Consider the following 25,751-nt stretch of genomic DNA (forward strand, 5'->3'; position numbering starts at 1 on the left):
AATGTTGAGCTTTCCAGAACAACTACCAAGTAGATGAAGCTCAGATTTGGGGATTTAGAAATAATTTCTTCAGGACTTGCTATTAGATTTTTAAGTATCCACAAAAACCTCTCTGTATAACCAGGAAGTCTTTTATTCCAACTTTCCTTCATCACCTTCCCTGCGCAGGAAGTGATGACAAAAAAAGGCAAAGATAATAAGCTAAAAAAAACCCAAACAGCCACCAAAGAGACGATCCTGGCAGACAGCTGTATGGCAAAAACCTCTTAACCAAATAAACTTTCCCTGTCTATAATCAACAAACACAAAACAGTGACTTGTAAAAATAAAACTTGTCTAAGCTTAGTGTCAAAACCTAAAAATAAGTTCTGGCAGTGGTGGTGTGTGGTGTGGAGGTTCTCCACACTGGGTTTTTACACTGTCAGCATACCTCTACCTTCTCCCTTTCTGTTTCAGCTGTTAGCTCAATTCGTACCTTTAAAAAAATCATCACCAGACTCTTGCTGCAAAATCACCATTCAGGATGCACAAATTCAGGAGGCAATCTACTCAAAACCACTGCCCTGTTGTCCACAAAATTCAACATGCACAAAAGGAAAATGCAAGGATAAATTCCGTACCTCCAGCTCCGTCTCTCTGCGATTGATATCATCTGTAGATTGATTCAGTTTTTCTAGCTCCCCCTAGAAAGAAAGAAAGTCAGATGCATAGTAAGAAATCAGGGAAAAAAACATGTCTGAGAAGGCTCATTCAGCATCCCCACTGAAAGCTCACAAAGGCTGTGGCTTATGAATTTAGTGAAAAGAGGAAACCTTGAGATGGTTAGCTTAACTTTACCACTGGTCTTCTACTTTGCTACTTAAAAGAAAAAATAATCAGAGAAGCTCTATGGTTCTATGTTAAGACAACACATTTCCTGCTCTGGCTACTTCTTCACTATTACAAATAAACACAAGGTACAGTAAGCTCTGTCTTGTTAAACAATATAGTCAGTATCAGCGAGGCACTAGGGAGACTGACACACCCACCCCAAAAGATTAGCATAAAGTTTGTACTATCACAGGAGACATGCATCGAAAGGACAGAACTGATAAGAAACACGTCTTGCCGCACCAGAGGCATTTTATTATGGATTTTGGCAAACCATTTCGTAACACAATCAGTCAATGGGACACACAATTATGTTTACATAGTTTGCCTTCCTGCCAACATTTTGATCCCTTAACAGCAAAAACAAAGTGCTAAATCCCTTGAATAAATATGTAGTAGAAGTGGTGTTGGCATGAATGAAGTTACTGTAAAAGCTCATTCTTAATGACTTTCTTACCACAAAAAGCAACCCTCAGGAGGAGATCCAATAACTTTCTTTATCTGAGCAACATGTTCCTTCATGCGAGATCATAAGATTTTTAACAGGAGTGTTCTCCAATTTAAATGTTATTTAATTGTCAGCCAGTGTAACAGAATATGCCTTGAAATGTTTTGCTGTACAAACCGAACGTTGTAAATTGATTGTTACTTGAGCAGTTTCCCACTAGACTACAGGCATGACTCTGGTTACAACCAGAAAGGAATTAATTACAACAGTTTAGCCTTCTTATCCTCAGAGGTCAGATTTTGTTTCCTACTCCTAGGATTTGGAAAACACCTATTTGTGTATCCATGTTGTCTGAAACAAACACTCATCCAAAAATTACCTAATCGTCTCTTACTGTAAGGCTAAAAACCTTATGGCTCTTGCGGAAGCAGACAAAGCAGCCCATTTTTCAAACCAAACAGAAAACTTCACAAAAACAATTCTTTTGCCAACAATTCACAAATTGTCTATGTGGAAACGTGTTGCAAGATGAAGAACCTAAGGCCAAAATTAGATCAATAGACACCAACTGAGCTCAGCCTCTTAAAATCAGGGCAGTACCAGGCTAGCTTTTGGCTGAGGGCCTCGCTCTGTGTAACCATGTTTTGAGAATTTTGCAATTGCTCTGCACAGCCCTGGAAAATGAAACACTCACGATGGAGAAAAGAATGACAATTACAGCAAGCAGGGACCTACGCCAAGGATCCTCTCAGCAATGTACACACATTATATTCATTCATGACCAACAGTCCCAACAACGCTGGAGGCAAAAGCCGTAAATCTGTAGCGACCTAAAAATACATTTCATTTCAGGGACCACAGCATGCTTGAAGTTTGCACCAGGCTATTGGTCCAGCCGTGATTTTGGGGAGAAAAGCTTTATTTAGAAACCATGCAAGAATAAAAAGCATTGCAGAAGGCATGCACAGAGAGGAAGCACCATATTCCACTAAAGCTCCTTTCTAAAAGGAATGAAAAATAATGATAAAAATAATGAAATAAAATTTTTATATCTACGTTTTCCCGCATTTATGAATTTCTGAGCACCAGCCCCGCTCCACGAGCAAGGTCACGCTGTCATGGTCAAAACTAAAAAGGGGAGGGGGGATTTCAGCAGGAGGAGGAGGAGGGACGCCCAACAGAGCCCGGCGCGGAGCGATGCCCGGGGTAACAAAGGGCTGGGGCGCCCCGGGGCCGCTTCCCCCCGCTCCCGGCGGGCGCCGAGGCACCGGGAGCTGCTCCGCCCGGCACGGGAAGAAACATATATATATATATATGTGTGTGTGTGTGTATACATATTTATATGCGTGTGCCTGTACGCATGTATATGTATATATATATATGTGTGTGTATGCACATACGCAGCAGAAAGCAGTGAAATAAAAGGCAACCATTATTACATACAGCCATAACATACATATTAAAATAACCTTAAAAAACGCGGCCGGCCGTGGGAAGGCAGGCCCTCACCTGGATGCGGGGATCCACCTCCTCGTCCTCGGGGCGCGGTGGCTCCTCGGCGGGGCGGCCTCGCCGGCCCCCCGGCTCCATGGCGGCGCTCCCGCTGCTGCCGGCGCCTCCCGCTCCGCCGCTCCCGGCTCCGGCTCCGCGGCCCGGCCCCCGCCCGGCCCCGCCTCCGGGGGAACCCCTCCCTCCCCACAGCGCCCCCCGTCTCTTTGTGCCTTCGCACCGCAAGGAGGAAATCAGCGCGAAATTGCGGGGTTTCCTTTTTTTTTCTCCTTTTTTTGTTTTTTTCCCGTAACCCTCCCTCACGCCCCGTGTTTCTGATTCCTGGGGTTTTGCCGTGCACGGTCCCCCCCCGCAACGGCACTGCGTGAAACCAGCATGAGTAGTTCCAGGTGTAGGGAAACGCTAAGGACACCTTGCTGGCTTTTTAAATTTATTTTTTTCCCCCTTCTTTTCTCTTTTTCAAGCTCTGTTAGAGGCTGACATGCCTATGCAGAGAAAAAAATTAAAAAGCATGGAGAAAGGGAGAAGAGAAAAATACTAAAGGCACATTCAACAACCTTGAAAATTCAAATGAAACCCAGATTTCTATTGTGTGGAAGCTAAGCGGGCAACTACTGTACCTACTGCATGCAGCAGAAAAAGACATACTGAAGACACATCCTTTTGTTGCCAGTAAAAAGGAACTTCTTACAAAAAGTACATACGTGCATGGCCCACGTCTAGCAGAGCACTTCAGATTAGTGTCTCCCTAATCACAGGGGTGAATAACAAGTAATTTTGAACAGAGGAGGAACATATTTCCACCTTTAAAGTATCACTACTAATTTAATTCCATTTTTTGTTAGAAAATTCCTCAAAAGATAATGAAAAAAATGGAAAGTTTAAATGTGGTGAAGAAAGAAGCTTCCTTTCCTCGTATCTCTTTATAAGATAAAAATAAGAAGGAGATAAAATAAGAAGATAAAAATTAACATTGCTAAGGTAACTAAGGTAAAAAAGGAGGCAAAAGAAAAGCAGTCAAGCTCTTCCAAATGCTATAAAGCACCTGGGGAAAAAACAAAATATGGGAAGAGAGTGACATAAACATTTGAAAATAGTATAAACATGCAAAGTGACACCAACAAACTAAAATAATCAAGGCACAGAGGAGGTGTTGCAAAAACGCAGATGGGTTGTTTGCAACATCTTCACTTCTCAAGCAGAAGAAATCATGTAAAGGGGGGAGGGCAATAAAAACAAACCAAAAACCAAATCAGCCAAAGCCAAGCGTTTACTCTTACTGCTGTCCATTAAGGGAATCCAATGTGTACACACAGCCAGAGGTTCCCAGGGTCTTGGCATTTCTCATCCCTGGTGTGCTGTGGCTCATGCCAAGACTGTAGTGGTCAAATGTCCAACATTCTCATCATCCTAAAACAGCACAGAAAACACAAAGCTGCGCACAGAAGACTTTATGTGGACAGTCCTGCTGTGATCACTTTTATTTCTAAAAAACAAGGCTATGTGAAAGATTTACTGCACCTATGCCACGTTCCTCCTAAACCCACACAGGCTGACCCATGGCAATGTCACAAAAAGCACTGCCCACTGCTTGGGGTGCAGAAGTGCTTCTGCACAGACATGCTCTCCCAAAGAGATTTGTTATGTTTGCACAAAGGACCCTGTTGTTCCATTACTACTATGACAATCCCCATGATTGTTGCAGCTCAAAAAACCTCCAGCCAAACTCATCAATCTGCTACCATTAAGGCAGAGCAAGCTGTCTCTCTCCTCAGTAGCACAGTGGATTTAGAAAGTTGGGAGAGCTGCCTGCAGAGCTTAGCGCTGTGCAAGAGACGGTGTGGATACACAAGCCCCTTTTCCCATGGATCTGAAATCTCTCATAGAGCCCTGAGGCCACTGAGATCATTTTATATCAAACTGATACATTGGGAAGATCTACATGTAATAAAATCAGTGAAGAATGCGCATCTGTCATTACTGCAGACATCACTAAAGCATTAACAGAAAAATGGCCTGAAGGAAAAGATTTGACAGAACAGGGAAAGGGAGACTATTCAGTACACATAAAGATCGATAAAAGACTCAAGGCTATTATTTACATGTTCATTTTCTTCTCCTCCCCACGGCATAGTTTTTGCTGGAACCACTGTCCCATGCAAAGGGTAGCAGGACCCGAGAATTACCCGAGGAACAAACCTGTGTATCACATAGGCAGGCCTCACACGTGAGCCCGCTCTCCACAGGTTTGTTGGTGACACCAAGCTGTGTGGTGTGACTGACAGGCAAGAGGGAAGGGACCTTCACAGGTGTGAGAGGTGGGTCTGGGCCAATGTCCTAAAGTTCAACAAGGCCAAGTGCAAGATGCTGCACCTGGGCTGGGGCATCCCAAGCACAAATACAGGCTGGGTGGAGAATGTACTGAAAGCTGCCCTGAGGAGAAGGACTTGAGGGTGTTGGTGGATAAGAAGCTCAATGTGACTCAGGAATGTGTGCCTGCAGCATAGAAAGCCAGCCACATCCTGGGCTGCATCAAGAGAAGCATGGGCAGCAGGTCGAGGGAGGTGATTCTCCCGCGCTGATCCACTCTGGTGAGACCCCACCTGGAACGGCATATCAGGATTAAGTTCTTTACTGTGAGCATGGTGAGGCACTAGAACAGGTTGCCCAGAGAAGTTATGCATGCCCCATGCCTGGTGGTGTTCAAGGCCAAATTGGATGGGGCTTTGTGCAACCTGGTCTAATGGAAGACATTGTTGCCCATGGCAGGGGGATGGAGCTAGATGATCTTTCAGGTCCCTTTTAGCCCAAACCATTCTATGATTCTGTGCTCTGCTTAGGTCAATATCGTGCAAGAAGTGAACTGTGGTACATGGCACTTGGGTATTACTTTTGCCAAATCATGAGTGATCTCATCCCAGCAAATCCCTCCTACACAATCTGTTAAAGGCCAGACCCCTCCCCAGCCCCACCCCACCCCCAGAAGGCCAGTCATGCTGACCTTTTCGCTTCCCCCACAGGCCCTCCATGCGCCAAGGCGTCTGAGCAAAGCTTGCACGAGGCCTGACCGAGACAGTCTGTACTTTCTCCTGTATCAATATTTCAAAACCCTAGTCCCAAGTATTCAATATTTGAACAAAGCACTCTGAAGTTAAGGCAGGAAGAAACCGCTTGCTCTTTCACTAATGGGATTCCAGAGTGGCCACAGCAGAGAATTAGCCCAGACCTATCAGGCTGGGCTGCAACTTAACATGAGCTATGCTGAAGATGGTACAGCTCAACTAAAAAGCACAAGGAGAGGTTCTGGTGCAGGAAAAGCCAAGTTGCTTCAGCAACCAATTTCAGTGTACCAGGCAACACCTCTGTCTTGTGGCATTTGGAGTACAAGCCTTATCATTAACATCAGACCTTGAAGCATATAAATGCCTAGGCAAGGCTGAGAGAACTGCTACAGCTCTACTTTTGGGGGAAGTTGCTACATAACCTCATTATTTGTCCCACAGAAATCCACAGTGTACAGGCAAGGGAAAAATTTGGGAAGGCAAAGATTGAAATATCTGTACTTTGAGGGAGGAATACAGAGAAGAATTCTCTTCCTCATTGTGGAAGATGGTTTGTAGATTCAGTATTACATTTCTGAATAGCCATCAGGGAACTAGAAGTTGCATTTTAAATAAAATCAGCTGGGAAGAAGTATGCATCAGTGAAGACTTGCCTGAGGAAACATCCTAATGACTATAGTTAATTTAGGGATAAAATTCAAAGGGAATGGATAGTGTAATTTTACATATATTTGATAATGGTAGATTCTGAACGGATTTTAAGGAAGAGTTGGGTTTTTTTCCAAATATCATCTTACATTCAAATTTCTGCTTATACTTGCCCTCAAAGCTTGCTTCTGCCCCAGTACTAGAGGCAAGGGCCTAAAATACAAATCAAAAGTTTCATTTCCTTCCTCATAAACATGTATCTTCTCTTTTTGAACACTGATAGCAAACTGAGCAGAGTTCAGGACTAATTAATGCACATTTGGTAACTGAAGATACATTTCAGCTTATGGAAATGTTCAAGGAGAAAACAGCCTAAGAGACAGAACCTTGCTTACAGAATACTGCTCCTCTCCTCAAGGGAACAGGAGAAACAGTTCTGCTCTGAAAAATTCTTCTGCTTCCATTGATGATGATGCTAGAGGCTAACTGCCAATTGGCTTCAAATGTTGAACTGCTGTTGCAATTTGGTTTTAAATAATTTACCAACAAGTGAGCACAGAAGTATAAACAGTCCAATCTAAGGAGAAACAAACAGTCCCCAAAATACGTTTATGAGCATAAAATTCACCATGTAACTTCTTAACTGAATTAACCCTGAAGACCAGTTTACTACACTGACTTTTGCAATGTTACACCAGAAATTAGTTTAGTTCAGGGAATGTCTCATTTAACACAAAGCCACCATCTCTGTCTTCCAAGCTGCAGCAAAGACATTGCTCTGTCAATGTCCAAATCCTGTATGCTTTCCTGGTTTTCAGAAGTATACTGCACGTGTTGGAGACATTGTTAAACATTAAGTGGGATCTCACCCACCATCATGGTACATTTGAAGATCTGGGCCTCCATCACTTAATCTTTTATAAGAGGCTAAGCACAAAAATTTTTTTGAAGATATGCACTGCATATCTGCAAGATTTTAAATTTCTTGGAGGCATATGCAGGGCCTTAAACTCTTACAAAGTGGTCAGAATCAAAACTTCCCCTGGATTATTTCTCAAGCAAATTTTCATGCTTCCATACTCACAACGGTTGTGGCATGTTTGTGCTCTGCATCTTAGAAAGCACTGAAAATCAATTATCTCTCCTACACCAGTTTGTAAGATGGTATCGCCTTATGAACTTGCGCACAAAGACACATTAATGGAGCTTGAGCATCTGTGGTACAAAAAACTTGTAGATTTCCCCACCTACAAGGAATGTATTTAAAGAAAAGGCTATATTCCAAAATACCCTTTGATTTCACTTCTCTTTAACAACCACCATTTAAAATTAAAAATAACCTCCAGGCTTCACAGGGCTACAAAGAAAGGAGGCTCATTTCAAAGAGGTACAATCTATTTTCAAGCCACACTAATCTTAGTATCTTCCATAAAAACTAAATGCAAAGATTATTAGCAAAATTAGCTGCTGGGCCATTTTCTATTGCACATACATTTATGTCCCATCATATCATGAGCTACTTTTCTTATTATTTTGAAGCCTGAAATTGATGATGCTTCATGCAGAGAGTGTGAGTGCAATATAGTTTTTTATATACACATATAGACACACTCACATGCACTATGCTATATATATATATGTGTGTATAAAATGCATGACTAACAGCTTGATGGATTTCCCTACTTGTTCTTATTTCATTGGGAAAGAACCACCATCATCACAGGAAATTTTCTCCTCCTCCAAGCTGTCTTTTGGCAAGGCTGGTAGTGGTGGAATTTCCCACTGGAAAAAACCATCCATGCAATGACACTACATTTGCAGCAGTTCTGCTGCTCCTCTGGCCAAAATGCAGTGTGCTGCTTTTGCAGATTTAGAAAATAACAGAGTAACAAGAGCCTCTTCCTCAGATCTGCTGCTGAATGATAAGGAAGATCCATTTTACAGTGCTTGCTTGATACTTGAACAGCAAAAAACCCTATACTGCACCCTTTTAAGTTGAATATATCCACTCAGGTTCCCAGTCCTGCGATCTGCTTTCCTTGATAAGCAGTCTCACATCAGTTTCAATGGCAGCAGGATCAAATGCAAAGGTGGTTGTCTGTACTCAAAATGAGGCCTTAGACAAGAGGTATTGCCTCATGAGAGCCAAAATGAGATGCAAGTGCCATTCTCCTCTACCCAGCGTGACAATTCACTAATGCTTTGCAGCGATGTGGATACATCATTGCTATTCAGTACAAAAACACCCACCCTCATCTTTTATTCTTTATACTTAGACATCTATGCAAACCACATTTAAAGCAGTTATTTAAAGAACCACCTCTGACTCTCAAATAACATCAGCCACATGCAAGAATACATCTCCTTTTATCAGTAGTTTGCTTAATGTTCAGACCTGTTCCATATTTGTGGCTATTTAACTGTATCAGTAGATTTCTCACTGGTAAATTTAAAGGATAAAATCCCTTCACTGGTCTCTTGCCACCAGCCCACACTGCTCATGATACCAAATGCAACACTGACAGATGAAAGCAGGAGTCCCTCTGAAAATGTAAGGACAAACAAGAAGCTCCGGGTAGTGAAGTTCCTGTGAGTCTGGTTCAGGGTATTCGTGTGTCTGGTGCACCTTCTGTGAGAGAGCCACAAAGGGTTGCTTAAAGGTGGCAATTTCCACAACCCTTCCCTCACGCAGCAGGGCTACTCTACACACTTGGCACATTCCAGCTCACCAGGAAAGGCCCTCAGTGTGCCTCCTAGTCCCAGGCAATGCTCCTGACAGATGCTTTGTGACACCCACTCCCTGCAGCGAGTCATCTCCTACGGAGCAAAGGTACCTGGTGCGTGCAGGCTGGAGCACAGCTCTGTGCAAAGGCAACCAGGTGACTGCTGAAGGCTCTCCAACCACAGGCTTTGCTTCTTACTAATCTTGTTATCAGGCAGGAAATTCACCCATACCCTATTTTAAGCTGCTGAACACACAACATTAAAAGCTTGAGCTTCCATCAGAGATCTCAGAGCATTCCTATCCGGGGAACCTTTGCTTTTAGTTTCCAGCACAAATCCCATTTCTTACAAGTGCCAGTTGGTTAATAGAAGGAAACAGCGTAGACATTTCAAGTAAAAGCATGGCCCAGAGGATGAGGGAAACAAATACCTATTCAAAATGAGCTTCCAAACAGGGCTGATTAGACCAGGCAGCTACAGAAAGATTTGGGACCTCATTATCATCATGAACAGCTCAAGTGCCAAGAGAAAAGGCAGAATCATGGTCTATGTCTAGAGATACAAAAGATGGGGATGGGTGGCCAAAGGGGAACTCCTGCCTCTGAGTTGTGAAGGCAGACTGGCAGTCAAGAGGGAGGCAGCTGGGAAGCCCAGAGATGGGGACAGGCCCTTCCACAGCCAAGTCTCATTAGCAAGATATTAAGAAAGGTCTTTGCACAGTCTATTTGCTTCCTAACCACATAGGGAAGCCTATAAGCAGGAGTGACAGGAGAAACAGGACATGGTTTTTATACCTTCTTCTTTAGTTTCCTTTCCAGGCTGGTTATAGTCTAATTTACCTTGTGCCAGAAAATATGATCTTATGAAGTAGCTAGATAATGAAAAAGTTGTCAGTTTAACAAATTTGAGTATTATGTCTGCAAGATCCTAAGTGTCCACACTTCAAGTGTGCCCTTTCATATATGTAGAAAATTCAAACCTTTACAATGCTTGAATTAAAAATATCTGTCTTAGATTTGTACAAGTGAAATGCTTCCTGTGTACAAAGCCCCTTTTTCCCTCTCCCAGCATTAATAGCTAGATTTTCTGCCCTGGCAAAATCATACTTTTCAGTGCTTCCTGTTGCACTAAAAATGGAATGATTGAGCACATTGTGTGTAGGAGTGAAGCAGAGTCTGTTTTAGCACCCAACTTTGTATGTCAGGAGAAGAAGTAGTGATTAACTGTGATCCCTCTCCTGCCTTCTCCCATGCCATAACCTGCAGGAGCATGCTGGTACAGAGCCACATCCCTGCAGTTCAATCTTGGTGCTCAAGAGCAGCCCACAGCAGCACCGAGGCTGCACAGGGCAGGTTTTGAAGCCTCCCTGCCACAACCATGCTGCAGCAGTATCTGACCAAATGTCTCACATCTCTTAGATCTTAATAAACACTTTGGATTGCAATGCAGAGCTCACTCCTGTTCCCCACTCCTCAGCTCTCTCATCTCTACTTCTCCCTCACCAACCCAGCTCAGCCTTGTTTCTTCCCCAGTCTCAATACCTCCCCCTTCTTTCTACCATTGCAAGTGTCGTTTAACCCATTGTTTCTCTCCTTCCTTAATTTGTCTTTGTCCCTCATTTCTCTTTTTCCCTTCTTTCATGTATAAGCTGTTACATAGCAGTTGCCATTAGCTATGGTTCAACACCACCATTTGTCAAAATGATGCAGCTTCCTCATTTCACCTCCCACTTTGTGGCTGGGTTTGCTCATCTGTTGCAGAGACTGAAAAATTTTTGCAGTACCACTTGGAATATGTTGATCTTCCCCACAGCAGAGGAGTCTCTTTTGCCACAGCAAACGTGTTCAACCCTAGCTGCAAATTCCTCTCACTGAAGTCTCTCCAATATGAAGGCAGTTTTGCAATTCCAATGAATAAGGGGTCATAGGGACAGAAATGAAACATTTTACTTTGAAAGTCCCTGCAACTCCCCCAGCGGTCAGAATTTTCTTTTTTAGATGCCCTCTAGACCTCCAGAGTGGGGTTTACTTTGTGCAGGTAACTGGATTTAAAAACTACTCGCTTTTATCAAAAAGGGCATTCATTGTTTTGTTTTCCTTGTTCTGTTGACACAAGAAGGTAAGATGACAATTCCTTTATTCTCTTCCAGTGATTATATCAGAACAGCACTTTTCCAGCTCAGATTGTGGGTATATTTCCTAAATGTAACAGCCACTACATATCTCAGGAGCAAGTTCCACAACAGCAGGAAGAGATAAGGGAGCACATTTCAGCCCTTTGGAAAATCCTGCCCAAAAGGATCATGTCGAGTCTGACAGATTGTCCTTTATTAAGATGCAGATGAACACAAATCACTCCACACTGGGGACTGTATTCCTCTGATCTAAAATGTGACCCCTGAGCCTCCCTTTCAGCTCCTTGGCCTTTCCTCCAATTTCCTCCCATCCTTTTATTTCCTACCCTCACACAGGGTAGCTCCTTTCAAGTGAGCTGTTCACAGCAGAAGCCACGTGCACACCCCTGCATGCACACTTCTGTCGAGCCACCAAGCACAAACAAATCTCCTGTGAGAAAGTATCTGAATTCCCTGGAAGTGGTAGGTACACTGAATATCTGGGGGAGATTCTGGGTAGGACAGTGGGATTTTATATGTCCAAAACATTATTTCTTATGTCCAAAAAAAGGGTACCTTCATTTCTCTAAGTTTTTCACATTACTTTTTGTAGAAAAAGTGTCCAGGTCTAGAAAAGGAAAGGCTGCCTAGGTGATTTGCTGCCAAGACCATTGACTGAGGAAATCAACGTGGAGGAAAGTAGTTGAAGGGATTTGCATTTAATGGGTGTGTGAGGATCATCTAGCCCTTGTTTGGAGAAGGATACACGTATTGCCAAATAAGCTGAAAAGACATTTGGCATATCAATCTCCCAACAGCAAGCCTACCAGAAAGGAGAGGGATCTGCCTCCTTGGTCACGAGTGGTTTGGTGTGCTCAGCACCCTGGGGACCTAGAAGGCGTCTGTCAGATTTCCCAGGCAAATTCGGAAAACTGTCAATAATGCAAATGAAATGCTGATGCACAGGGACAAAAGCTGCTCAAACTCAGTCTGGCATCCACAGTGCTCCCCAGTCCCAGCAAGCAGGAATGGGAGGGCACCCCGGAGTAACTGCAGGGGCAGACTCAGTACTCCCACTGCCACTCACACAGCGCCAGGATGAGCAGTGGGATACCAGCACAGGAACATCCTCTCCAAACAGCAGGAGATGAAACTGATTTTCAGGTGCAGGCATTCTGCAGGCAGAGCAAAAGGAACAAAGCAGATGTCAGGCAGTCTGCAGCACAGCTCTCCTCTTGCAGGCGCCCCTTTGAAGCAGTAATTCTTTCAAGGGGGGAAAGGGAGAAAAAACACCCACCCAGCAGTGTGCTAATCTTCACAGATGGAGCAGCTTTAATGCTGTCTAATCCTCCAGAGGGAGGAAACAGCATTTTCTTTGTGCCAAGGATATCAAAATGGTTGAAGATGGCAACCTCCACTGACATTAACTTTATTAAAGGAGGCGTATTTCCACGAGCTCTGAGACAGCTTGGTCAAGAGCCAGCTGGAGATGCACTGCATGTAAACATCTACTCGTAACAACAGAAAATAGCAGGCAGTTGGGAACTCCTGGAAGAATACACAGGCACCAAGAATGCATGCAAACTGGAGATTGCATATGACAGCCACACACATCAACTATACAGCTATCAAACAATTGCATAGCAGCTGCAACGTGAGCAGCTAGTTAGTGCTTTTTACTCTTTTTAAATTTGGCTCCTGTATTACTGTGCTGCAGCTATATTATCAGCTTGTACTCTGAAGCAGGAAGTGGTACCCCTGGGTTGTCATAACAAGAATACCAAAACTTCTTGAGCCACTTCCTTGGCAGTGAATGATTTTTACATGTAAGTTAGATGCAGAAGTGAAAGAAAGGAAAAGCATTCTCAGTAAATTTTGAGTATCAGGAGCCAGCACTTAATTAAACCTCACTTTAAATAAAAGTAGTATTTACATTCTACTAGTAGATGCTTTCTTGTATCTAAATATCATACAACTGTCACTTCACAATGGCATTGCATACAAAGTCAGTTCCTAAACAGTTTAGATAACACACAGTTCAAACATCATCTTGGATTCACATTGGTATGTCAGTACATCTCACCCAGCCTGCTTGGGAAAAATGGAAAACTAAAGCTCTGAATCGAGGATCTGAAATATAAAGCTCTACTGTTGTAAGAGAAGCAGAAAATACCCACGCATTCATCTCCCCTTCCTGGAGGACAGTTCAATTATCATCATGTCCCCAAGCAGATTTTGCACTGAATCACTGTGACATCTGCTAGGGAAATGAACACAACTCTCTATCTGCATGCAGCAAATACATTGGCAAGGTTGCAATGGGGGGAAGGGAAATAAGTGTCACTTTTCACACAAACTAGAAAATGACAGCTTGTCACATCCATGAGTAAATACGAGCAGAAGTGAGAGGAGGCAAGATGCTTCTTCACCTTTTCCCCCTACTGTAGCATTACAAAGATACAGATTAAGGACAAAACTGTGGCTTCTTCTTCCCTGCCTGCAGTAACAGCATCTGGACACATTTCACCATCTAGGAGCACTAACAATAATGGATCATATCTGCCACTTGCACAGGTTAGTAGAGCTCCCCTGAGTTTAAGGGAACTGTGCCTCTTTCCTTCCTAGCTGAAGGGCCAGTCCAAGATGCCAGAGCTGGGGGAACAGAAGCCGGAAGAGCCCCAGAGAGTGAGGGTGCAGAGCAACCTCCTTCAGGTCACTTATGGCAAAGAAGATTTGCCTATTGCTTTGTCAGCAGCAGGGACAATTTTATGATACAGAAGCAAGGGGTTTAGTCATGACTTGCTTATGTGCAAAAATCATGATGTAATGTAGTACGACCCTCTTTGTAGAGACAAAAACAAACAAACAAAAAAAGCAACAAATCCTAGAAGAAGGATGAAGTTAGCTTGAATACACCTGTATTTCCCCAAGGACAGGAGTATGCCCATGAACAACTGCTTCCAAGCCACCTACACATTACAGCTGGTCTGTCTGAGCCCACGGGCACCTTTCCCACCTTCTTTTGGTCCAGCACGGAAGGCTTCACCAGTTTCATCACATGGCAAGGCACAAAGCTGACTCTCAAGTGCAGGATGGAGGAAAGCTCATGGTATGAAGTTACTGAGGGAAAATCACCTTCTGGCAAGAGGTCCCTTGGCCCCAAAACCTAACACAGGTGCACCATAACACTGTGACCTCTCCTCTACTGCAGTCACACACAAGGCTGGAAATGAAGGCAGCACAGCAGAGCACACCTGAGACTCAAATCCCTAAGTCTCATGCAGGATGTGCATGATGGATCTGACCTTACATCCATAGAGGCAACAGCAACGTCATTCCAAGCTCCTTTTAAGCTAATGACACCTTTTACACGCAGTTACAGTAACTGCAGCTGGTTTAGATTTTCGTAACAGGCTCTACCAAAAATGCATAAATGGTATAAAACCTCTGCATATCACACCTTCACCTGAAACAAATGCACTGCATTAACATCTAACAGCATCTCACTACTGGAGATGGAGTCTCCATGGCTCCCAGTGCCTCCCTGAGAGCTGCAGGACTGGAGACTGGAGGAAGCCACTACTGGAACAGAGCTGTTCATCAATTATGGCTTCTTTTCTGGTGCACCTCCTCCACACCCAAAATCCTGTGTTCAGACATCTCTGTTCAGATACTCTCTGATTCAAATGCCAAGATTAACATGACTGTAAAAAGAGTATCATTTCAGCTTCTTTTTAAAGAGATGTACAGCCTTCTGCCCGCTCTTTCTTGTGCTTTTGCAGTGAGAATTTCTTCCTAATTGGTATCCAAGTGTGCAGAGTCAGATCAATTTCTCTTCAAAAAAGAGTGCTGCTTTTTATCCAGATGAAAACAGATACTACAGACTTCACTTACAGGCTCTGATTTTAAAAATTACTGTAATCAGACTTGATAGAACCACTCTGATAACAGATGTGTGACTAATGTGTTTTCTAATGTTACAATAATTTGGCTACAAAATAAATAAATGGTTTAAAATAAGAAAAACTTTAGGAATTTGGGCAGTGGCGATGAATGCCAAATTCAGAGCTCAGAAGTCTCCTCTGAAATGTTGTTAGTTCATATACTGCTACTTCTCCACAATCCTCATCTTTAAAACTTAGGATAAAGAAAACTTTGAAATTTGGACTCTTGATTTGAATTTGCTTTCTCATGTAAGAAATAAACTTTAAGCTTTCAGGAGTTACATACTTAGAGTCTGATCTCACAATAAAGAACATGGATTTTTCTAGTCAGTAGAAAAATAGCAACAGTTTCTCTTGAAAGCTGCATCACACAGTTTACAACTAGGAACTGTCTGGGAAAAAAAATAAAGTAGAAAAGAAAGACTAGAGGGTTTTTTTAAGCTATGTAAAGCAAGGTTATTATTAGAACTGCCAGAATTCTTTACATTGGCATAATGCAGTAAGAACACTGAAATACTTCTCTACTAAATTATGGTTTTCAGCCAGGCACTTTAAATTGCTATTTTCACAAATCCACATGGTCTAACTGAAGGCATGTTGGCTAGAGCCATGCCACTGCCTGTTTCAAAACAGAGGTGGAGAACAAGTGTATGATCTGCCAGGTACCTCCTCATGTGCTTGCCACAGCCTGACCCACAGCCAGGCTGCTGCTGCTGCTGCCCCTGCCCCAAACACTGCAATGGAAAATTGCAATATGAGCAGGTACAGAGACAGCAAAGGAACACCTGTATGCCCTGAAGGGGAAAAATAAATGCAGCAAGAAAGAAAACTTCAGGCTTAAAACTGCTGTTCCTTCCAAAAGATGCATTAAAATGGTCTCACAGCTATCTTACAGACGTACAAGCAATAAAAAAATCATCGAGAAGTTCAAAAGACAGCGGTCACTTTTATCTGCCACACATTTTGCTTTTGAATCTGCAGTTCTGTGGGGTTTCTCAGATGAGCAGACCACTCTTCTAAGTGTTTCTAACACACCTGCTGACTTAGATTCCTATCCTGCAAATCCAAGCAGTCATTACATGCACTCATTCTTGTCTGCTGTATCCAAAGTGTATTTTATACCTATCTATCCACTTTATATTATATCTAGGACATCTTTTAAAATTACTAGCACATGAAACACAAGAGAGTTTTGTAAAGTATTTCTGTCACAATACAAAAAGCCCAGCAGTTTTTAAATCAAGAAATCCTAGATAGGTTTCTCCCATCAACTCCAGGTAATCTGGTACATTTCCCACCTCTTCATCTACAAGAACTGTAAGTGGGGGAAGAGAAGGAAGAGAATTCTGCAGCTTCTGCATAATATAACCAAATATCCTCCTCCTGTCAAACCCCCCTCCTCCTCCCAAAATGGCTTAAAATAGATTCACAGTAGACTCTCCATTTGGGAGTGTTACTATCATGCCATTGTTCCAAGCTTTGTACCTCGGAGGATTGGGAACTGAGGTTGTATTTCTGCTAACGAGAACTGAGTCTGTAATACAACAGCCTGAACCAGGACGCCAAGAAGAAAAACAAAACTATGAAAGTGGGCTGCATAATGGGAAGACAGCATAGAGAGCTGACATTGCACACAAAGCCTTATTTCCACACTCCTTGCTTACTTTCTCTTCTACTGCTGTCCAAATTGAGTTTTTGTGTTTCTTCTACTCCATGTGTTCCCTACTCTAAGGCCAGCTGAACAACTTTTCTTCCGTAGGAACTTGAGGAACTTGAAGCAAGGCAACGAAAGCTTTCTTGAGAGCTAAAGCCAAGACTTGCCAAGTGAGCAATCCTTACTATTTATACTGATTAGGAGTTTGAGCTTCACTCTACTGTATGGTATGTTATATCAAGAGCCTTGAGCCAGACAGAGATGCTTGGGAAAAACAAGAGAAGGAAGTCACCTCTGACTGCCTGAAGCTCTCAGCCCAGTCTCACACACAGGCTACGCTCTGCCTGAGAGCACAGAGAACAGAGCTGAAAGCAAGCAAACACAGCCAAGAAACTCCAGCCTCAAGGAAAACCAGAGCCTACCTCCCTCTGGTCCTCTTTTCATGTCCTAAACAGACTGCAAGAGTGGCCAAAATACATCCAGAGCTGCTTAACTCAGCATTTTATTCTTTGTCTGTGCCCTTGCAGCCATTTAGCTCTAGCTAGTCTCAGTATCTAAGTTCAGTGATTCAAATCCTCTAGTGAGCCTGTCCATCACTCTCTACTGCTTAATCCTCCTCTGCCTAAAGAAACTAAGGACGGGACCTGCTGTTTAAGTTTCTCCGAGCAGATTTTCTGTGTGTAAAACACTACCATGCATTTCCTAGCCAGCTTTATGTAAATCCTGTACTGTCCAGGTAAATCTAAGGAACAAAGCAAACTCTTCAGAGAACAAATAGCAGGAGCACTTAGGTTGTTTTGCACCACTGTTGACCTTTGTCTGTGTTCATGTCATAGTAAGGGTCCTCAACCAAATCAGCTCTCTAGGCAATGATTTACTCTACCTGTGCTTCTCTGATGGTTAAAGATTGCACAATTTTTGTTTTCTGGAACCAAAGCAGAAGCCCACCAGCCTCTGTGCTTTTTCTCATACATGTTGCTAACAGTAATTCAAACACAATTTTCCTCTCCTCAAATCTCTCACTTCTTCTCTTCAGCTGGGCTGCTCTTCTTCTCACGCCTACTTTCTGAAGGGAACACGACCCAAAATTGGGAAATAAGCACTGGGACTGGCTCTACAGAGCACAGGTCCTTTCTTTGCACAAATGCTTGCAAGCACCACTTGGCTAAAAGAAATTAGAACATTAGCTTATAATGAATGAGGTTTCCTCTCTTTCTATGCAGCCTCACAAACCAGGCTGCATTACATGTCGGCTCACAGACCAATTAATGCAATTCAGGATCTTTTTTAGATTAAGAACTTGCTGAGATGGGAGCAAATGGCTAAAGGGAAGAGGTTGGATGACATACTGTGCTGAGCTGTATGTGAAGAGTGATACGAAACTGTTTGAACTCACTAGTCAGCATAACAAGGAGATAGAGAAGGCTCTTATTATGCATAAAAGAAAAATATATCTGAATTGTCTATATTTTTTGTTAGTGCTTAATAGAAAAAGGAGAAATTAAAGGACAAAAAAAGAGAGATGTTGAGTAAGGGTATAATAAAGTGCAATTAACTCCATGTTGTGTGTAGAGCAATTTCCTCCAACACATCCTCAACACAAATGAGGCACAGCAGGAACGAAGGCGAATGGAGGCAGCAGTGCTTTCTCCAGAGCATTTACCAGTAGAACTTACCTTTTATAAATGACAGATAAGGATAGGGGTGACTAAATCCTCATCATTTCAGCCCAAATTCAGATTCTGCTGTTCTAAGTGCCACATAAACATACATTAAATCAAACCTGCCCTCAAATATTTGCAGTCTAAAGACAACAAACTAGAGAAGGAAGGAAATGTTTATCACATACAGATAACAAGTGTTAGTTACATGGTAGCTAGCATCACTGAAGGGAGAAAGAAGCCAGGCAAGTCAATTTACTTAAGGGTAGGAGGATTATAAAGAAGGACATTATGGAAAATGGGCAAAAGGGCTGGATAGGAAGTGACTTGTTGATGGATTTGATCTCCTGGTTCAGAAATCACCCTGAGTCAAGCAGGCACAAGGTCTGCCTTGTGCAGTCTGCCAGCTGCAACCATGTACCCCTGTGCAATGTGGGACTCTGCAGAGGAACCTCCCAAAAAGTGCAGCACTGCTGCCTTCCCAACCATGCACAGCCAGTGCTCCTCAGCATCCACACACTGCCCAGGCCTGATCACTCAGAGCTTGCATCAGTTAGTAGTATCTATCTCTTCCCTGTTTCTGAGAGAAGGAGACCCAGGCAGTGACCCAGGCTGCCAAAGCAGTGCTCTGCAGAAACATTTGCTCCCCTCACCATTTACTGTCCTTTGCATTTTCCAGTGAAATTCCTCACGACCCAAGAAATCCCAATTGGCATCTGAAGGCTATCAGGATGAGTATACTCCGTAATACAGGCACAAGGCAGTACCCTTCTGGCTTTCTCCCTGCCTGCACAGCTATTCTCCTTTTTAATGAAAACAAGGACTTCAAGAGAGAGAAGGGGAAATGGTGCACAAACAAGTTTATCGCAACGTTCAGTCATTTGGGGGCCATGCTGCAGGCCCAAGTCCCAGAGTTTATCTGAGAAAGCAGTGTCCCAAGGAATGCACAAGGCTTCAATGCATGTATGCACTCTTTTTAGGCTTTCAGAACTTTGCCGATGCACCAAGCTTAAAAAAATAGTGTTTGAATCCTTTAAGCATTTTTCTTCCAGGTCTTGGAAAAATGCTCCTTTTTAAATGCTTATTAAATGTCTTTGGGTTCATATATGAAGCAGATGATTCTGGATTTCTGCCTTCTCTCAGAACAATGAGCAAATGGGTATCTATGCTGTTAACTCCCCTATTGATTTTGTGATTCACAGGGTAATCAATTTGCCTGTCTCTCCCCAGACTTCTGCCTCAGGGCAAGGAGGGCTATACTAATGCTATGGGACAGTGGGGCTGTCTCTATTTGCTGCTGTGTTACAAATACTGCTGATCTGTGAACACACACTCTCAGTTGTTTTTTTTTTTTTTTTGCCTCCTCCCTCTCTAATGGCATATTCACCTGAGGAGGTCAGTAAGTAGGTAAGTCCCAGATTCCCATAACAACTAATATCCTCCCCACTCCTGCACCCAGCAAACTAATAGAGCCCATTCACAACTTACCAAGATTGTCAATTGCATACCTTACCATCATCACTTAGGCTTTATCTGTTTCTCTTCAGTCATATCAGCACTGTCTGTGTTGATATTCCTGTATTTGTGGTTCATATCAGTCTGCGACCCACTGGATACCTCTTTGCTAACACAACTACGTGGTTTAGGAGAGATTTGCTTCAGCTGAAGCAGTATTCACTTTTCTTCCTGAGGCTCACTATCCTCCAGTCCAACCTATACTCATTGCATTCCACCAGCAAATAATACAACCCGTGGGTGTTTTTGCATCCTTCTTTCAAATGCTGCATTGTCTTGGCTAACAATGTTTGCCAAAGTCTCTGCATCAGCACATTTTGAGTTCTGGCATGCCCTTCTGCATTTCTTGTAGTCTGTAGATTTTATTTTCTAGTACCTCCACGGCACTGGACAGTTGTTCAACCATCTTAAATTTCATAAACCAGCCCGGGGGCTTCCCTCTGCCTTGCAAATTATAACTGATTAATATAACTGGTCAGTTTTGTGCTGTCTAGTAATAGCGTTCTCTGATGGCTTTGTCTCAGACCCCACATGGCAATTCATCAGGGACCATGTTAACACCCACAATGGAAAAAGCTGGTGTCTCAATTTGCATTTTCATTTTGTATTCACGTATTAAAAACAGAACAAGAAAATGCACTCTTCACCTCTTGGTCACAATTCTAAAGTCTGAGACATATCAACTGATTCAGAATGGGAGGGAAAAAAAGTCTTATGACTGTCTTCATCTTTTGCTGATACCCACTGTCTGCATAAAAGGCTTTTTCAGTTGGCCTCTGCTTTTCCAGAGCAATGTCAGCTATGGTGCCATTTTTAGCTGTGACATTTTCCCCACTCAGAATATTTTCTTAGTCCATTATACCCCATGTACCATCTGCCATACAATAGTCACACAGTGCCAAGAAGCCTGGTCACAGTCTGCTTTATTCAGTGGATGAGCCCTAATTGCTTAGCCTGGCACAATATGAGCCTCCACATAGCACAGCATCCCATTCCAACTGCTTGTGCCACGGTTTCTCCAGGGTACAACAATCCAGCACAACCTCAGAGACAGCTGTGATCACCGATTAGTTCCAACACAGAACAGTTGTGCTTCCATTCACCTGCTGTGAAGACAGGAGGGAGCGCCCATGCTGCAGGCCTCCAGATGCCCTTTGTTCCCAGTTTCACGCTGAGAACATGGCAGAAAGGAAGAGGCTGTGAGACTGGGAGCCAAGGAAAGCACTGCACATCCTGGATGCAAATTTTCCAAGTGATTCTATTGTCCTGCCTGGTGCTAAAGAGTGCTGGAGGGGTGGGGAGCAGGAAGGCTGGGGTTATAGTGTTGCCTCTAGCTTTGTATTGGATGCAGCCTCAGTAATATGTGCCAGGATCATCTAACCTGTTGAACAAAGGGCAGATACCAGTTTTAGTATCTCCCTTGCAGGCCGTACAGTTGTTGGCTCTGAACACCTTGGTGCCAGCACTGTAGAATGCAAACACCCAGTCTCATGCTTCTCCCCTGTGAGCTGGCCACGGCTCCTCGGATTCACAGGCAGTGACACAGACCAACCTGCCAAGAGAAACACCACAGTCCAGGGTAACACTCAACACTCCTGCTCCACCTCTGTTTCAGTGTCTAGAGAAAAAAGATGCCAAGGCTGAACTCAATCCTGACATAACTAGGGAAATATCACAGTCCCACAGCTGTGACACCCCATCAGCCTGTGTTAACAAGGAGGGAAGACTTCTCGTCCTGCCCAAATACACCAGTACACTCTGAGCTGCTGCTGTCTCTGGGTCTGCTGCTCTCTCAGCCTGTACAGACAAATGAATGTTTGATATGACAATGACATTTTCTTTTTGATCACTGGGTATTTAGAGCGGAAGTGGTAGGCCAGATGTTACTTCTACATGGTGGAAATCAGGACAAGTTTGGTGGAAAGGGAAGGAAGAATAACATAATGTACCAGGAGTCCAGTACCACAGTACTAATACTCACTTGTTAACCCCTACTGTAGTTCCCCATCAAAGCAACCTTTTCTTGAAATGTCTCAAGGCCCAAATCTGTGGGATGCTGTGGCCCCTCCTTGAAAGTCAGTAGAAACCAATGGCACAACTCAGCATTTTGTAAGATCAGGCCCTTAAAAAGAAGTAAGATGGCTCTAAGAAAGCCTACCAGATGCATTAGTAGATAGGCAGAGTGCTTGGAGAGGGGCCAGGAAAGAACTGTGCCTGAAAAGGCTGCCTGTGGGAAGCAGGTCCTTTGTGACACTTCTCCTGGACTGAACACACCTGCTAGTCCCACTCACCACTGTCTTGGGAAGCAGGAAAAAGCAGCTCTCAATCTGTTCTGTTTCTGCCTATCATTCAGTTGCTGGGAAGGAGCCATTTGGATACAGCCTCTGCACTTTGCTTGGTGATAGGTTTCATTCATAGACGCCTCTCCATGAAGTCACTTATTTTGAGGTTGGAAGATCCCACTCACTTGTGCAAAAAGCAAGGATAAGCCAGTTCTAAATAAAGAGAAAGGAAGGTGTAAGAAAGGCAAGGAGAGGAGCTATGTTCTTAGAAATCAGTTTCTGCACTGGCAGCTAATTATCGTTTACACTAATTCAAATATTTAATATACAAAAGAATTACTGTTGCATAAAATACAGTTGAGGCAATTTTACTGTAGCTTATTAGCAGTAATGGATTATACTGAACACACCATGCTTAAAGTCAGATATAAAGCCACCAATATGTAAATGTAATTTTATTCTTCCTCTTTCCCTTGAAATGAGAAGGGCTTGGCAGAGACAAAATGGGGATTACTAAAGTAGGAGAAACTGTAAAATGGCAAACTAAACTACAGCTGACTTCACACAGTAATTAATGAGAGAGATGCTGTCTCTCTGGTCATGTGCATCCTATGCATCTCTGCTTGAATGGCCGCTCAACTGGAGAGCAGCTCGTCTATGAAACAAAGGAAGGGGAAAGAAAATGGGAGCAGTTAATATAAACAGAGATTTGCCTAGTATTTTTGTGGAATATTGTAAAGAAATATTGTATTAAGGCACTGCATTTTGAAATTTGTATAAAGCACTGCAGTTTCTAAGGTATCAATATAGTGGGACACAAATGAAACCAAAACAAACAGCAAGTTGTCAATGCAACAAATTATCGCCTCATGGGTAGGAGACAATCAGAATCCCAGCTGCCATTAACAGTAGTAGTATTTCACCTTACTCTCCCTCACATGGTGCTAAGAACATTCCCTCTCAATAAGTATCTCTGAGATGCAGCTATACTTCCTTTTTTTAAAAGTTTTTTTCTTTCTTTGAGATCCAAGTGCTATTTAAGTAGACAAAAAGAGGACTTGACTGCATATAAGAAAACACTCTTAGTTGTCTGGTCCATAGTTAATCATCACCAGCTCTTCCTACCACCCAGTCAAAGACTTAGACAGTTCAGTGGTGCTGGGACTAAAAGGAAGGCGGCACTGGTTAGTGGCTAGTGCCACCTTGTGAACAAAATCCCAAACACCCTTCCTTCACCCTTTTTATCAAACGGTACGTATGCAGCAAAGCAGAGTAAAAAAGTAAAATCCAACTTTTGCATGAGTAAGTAACTTCAGGATAAGACATCCATATTTAGGGATAAAACATGAGACTAAGCCTCCAACCAGGCCAGACAAGAGCTTGACAAAACAGAGACAGTCTAGAAAGAAGATAAATATTTTACAGTACAGCTGATGGTAATAGAAGCGATTTCTTTTTCACTGCATTGCAAACAACATGTACACAGGGATAACCAACCCTCCAACTTCCCTATGGACTCCACAAGAGTGGGATTTGCAGTGTTCTGGCCAGGAACAGACGGGAAAGCCAGGAGAGATCAGGCGAAGAGCAGCACTGGCACTTCTCGTAACATACTAACAATTTTTATTACAAGCTCTGCTCCTGGCACCATGCAATTGTAACTGAAACCTTCCACTAAACTAAAATTATTTTGTATCACTTAAGGCACTTCCATATACTTTTCTCCTCCCTGCTCAGCTCTCCTACACCCTCGCCCCATCTCATGGATTTTGAGTACCCACTTCATCAGGTTTTTTGATCAGGTTTGGCTGTATCAGTGGTTCCTCTTTTCCCAACATCAAGCATCAGCAAGGAGGGGGATGCATTAGATCTCCCATCCTAAAGTGCAAGCCCCTTTGCCATCTTAGAGGTGCAACTAGCTCTCAAGGAAGTCAGATGAAATTTTCCCCTCAACTTTGACAGAAGGAGCCTTTTACCATGCCCATTTCTAATTTGGGGAAGTACTTCCAGTTTTGTCCTTTTACCCTATCCTCTCCTTTTCAAGGCTGCATTGCAGTTAACTCTTCATCTCCTACGCTTTAAAGACTTGATGTTTACAGCAGTAGGAAAATAAGAATTAGAACTCACACCGAATGTACCTCCTGGTTTCTTATGGACCAGGAGCGGGACTTCAACTTACCAGGTGTTTGCTGGAAATACAACACAGCAGATAGGGAGCAGTGTAGGAGGTTCATGGAGTGTGCGGAAGGGAACCTCCTGACACAGCTGGTGAGGGAGCCAACTAGGGAAGGCCCTGGACCTGTTGTTTGTGAACAGAGGAGTGATGGGTGATATGATGGTTGGAGTCCCTCTTAGGCAGAGTGACCACAAAAAATGATAGAGTTTTCTATTCTCAGAGAAGGATGGGGATCAGCAGAATGACTAACTTGGACTTCCAGAGGGCAGACTTTGGCCTGTTTAGGAGACTGGTTGATAGAGTCTCTTGGGAAGCAGTCCTGAAAGGCAAAGGAGTCCAGGAAGGTTGGTCATGCTTCAAGAAGGAAATCGTAAAGTTGCAGGTGCAGGCTGTCCCCACATGCCTAAAGAAAAGCTAGTGTGGAAGAAGAGAAGCTTCGCTGAACAGAGAGCTTTGGCTGTATCTCAAGGGAAAAAAAGGAGGGTTTATGAGCTTTGGAAGAGGGGGCAAGCCTCTCAGGCAGACTATAGGGATACCTTGAGGTTATACAGGGAGAAAATTAGAAGGGTCAAAGCCCAAGGAGAACTTACTCTGGACATTACTGTAAAAGACAATGAAAATGTTCCCATAAATACATTAGCAACAAAAGGAGAGCTAAAGAGAATCTCCATTCTTTACTGGATGCAGGAGGAAACATAGTGACAAAGGATAATGAAAAGGCTAGGTACTTAATGCTGCCTTTGCTTCAGTCTTTAACATTAAGATGAGTTGGTCTCCAGATACCCACTAAAGTGGAAGACAGGGAGCAGAATAAAGATCCCTGGGCAAATTGTCAGTGACCTATTACACCTGTGTGGCCAGCAGGACTAGACAAGTGATCACCCCCGCGTACTTGGCACCAGTGAGGCCATATCTTAAAACCTGTGAAGTTTTGGGCCCTCAAGAATGACACTGAGGTGCTGGAGCATGTCCAAAGAAGGGCAGCAAAAGCTGGTGAAGGGTCTGGAGCACAAGTTTTATGAGGAGCAGCTGGAGGAGCTGGGCGTGTTTGACCTGGAGAAAATCAGGCTCAGGGGACACCTTATCACTCTCTACCACTGCCTGAGAAGAGGTTGTAGCCAGGTGGGGATCAGTTTCTTCTCCCA

At 43.3% G+C, this 25,751-nt stretch overlaps 2 protein-coding genes across 2 annotated transcripts in view; both read right to left on the reverse strand.

Annotated features, from left to right (window-relative positions):
* The window catches only part of SH3BP5 (SH3 domain binding protein 5), a 51,765-nt gene extending 48,795 nt beyond the window's left edge, over positions 1 to 2,970 (reverse strand). Inside the window, exons 1-2 of the mRNA XM_032106936.1 lie at positions 2,828 to 2,970; positions 621 to 683 (exon numbers count right to left, since the gene is read on the reverse strand). Of these exons, the coding sequence (XP_031962827.1) occupies positions 621 to 683; positions 2,828 to 2,908 (144 nt within the window). The 5' untranslated portion in view covers positions 2,909 to 2,970. The remainder of the gene's footprint in view (positions 1 to 620; positions 684 to 2,827) is intronic.
* Positions 2,971 to 3,410: 440 nt separating this feature from the next.
* The window catches only part of METTL6 (methyltransferase like 6), a 39,699-nt gene continuing 17,358 nt past the window's right edge, over positions 3,411 to 25,751 (reverse strand). Inside the window, exon 6 of the mRNA XM_032106958.1 lies at positions 3,411 to 4,237. Coding sequence (XP_031962849.1) covers positions 4,233 to 4,237 — 5 coding nt within the window. The 3' untranslated portion in view covers positions 3,411 to 4,232. The remainder of the gene's footprint in view (positions 4,238 to 25,751) is intronic.

Source organism: Corvus moneduloides, chromosome 1 (assembly GCF_009650955.1).
Source record: "Corvus moneduloides isolate bCorMon1 chromosome 1, bCorMon1.pri, whole genome shotgun sequence".
Taxonomy (NCBI): Eukaryota; Metazoa; Chordata; class Aves; order Passeriformes; family Corvidae; genus Corvus; species Corvus moneduloides.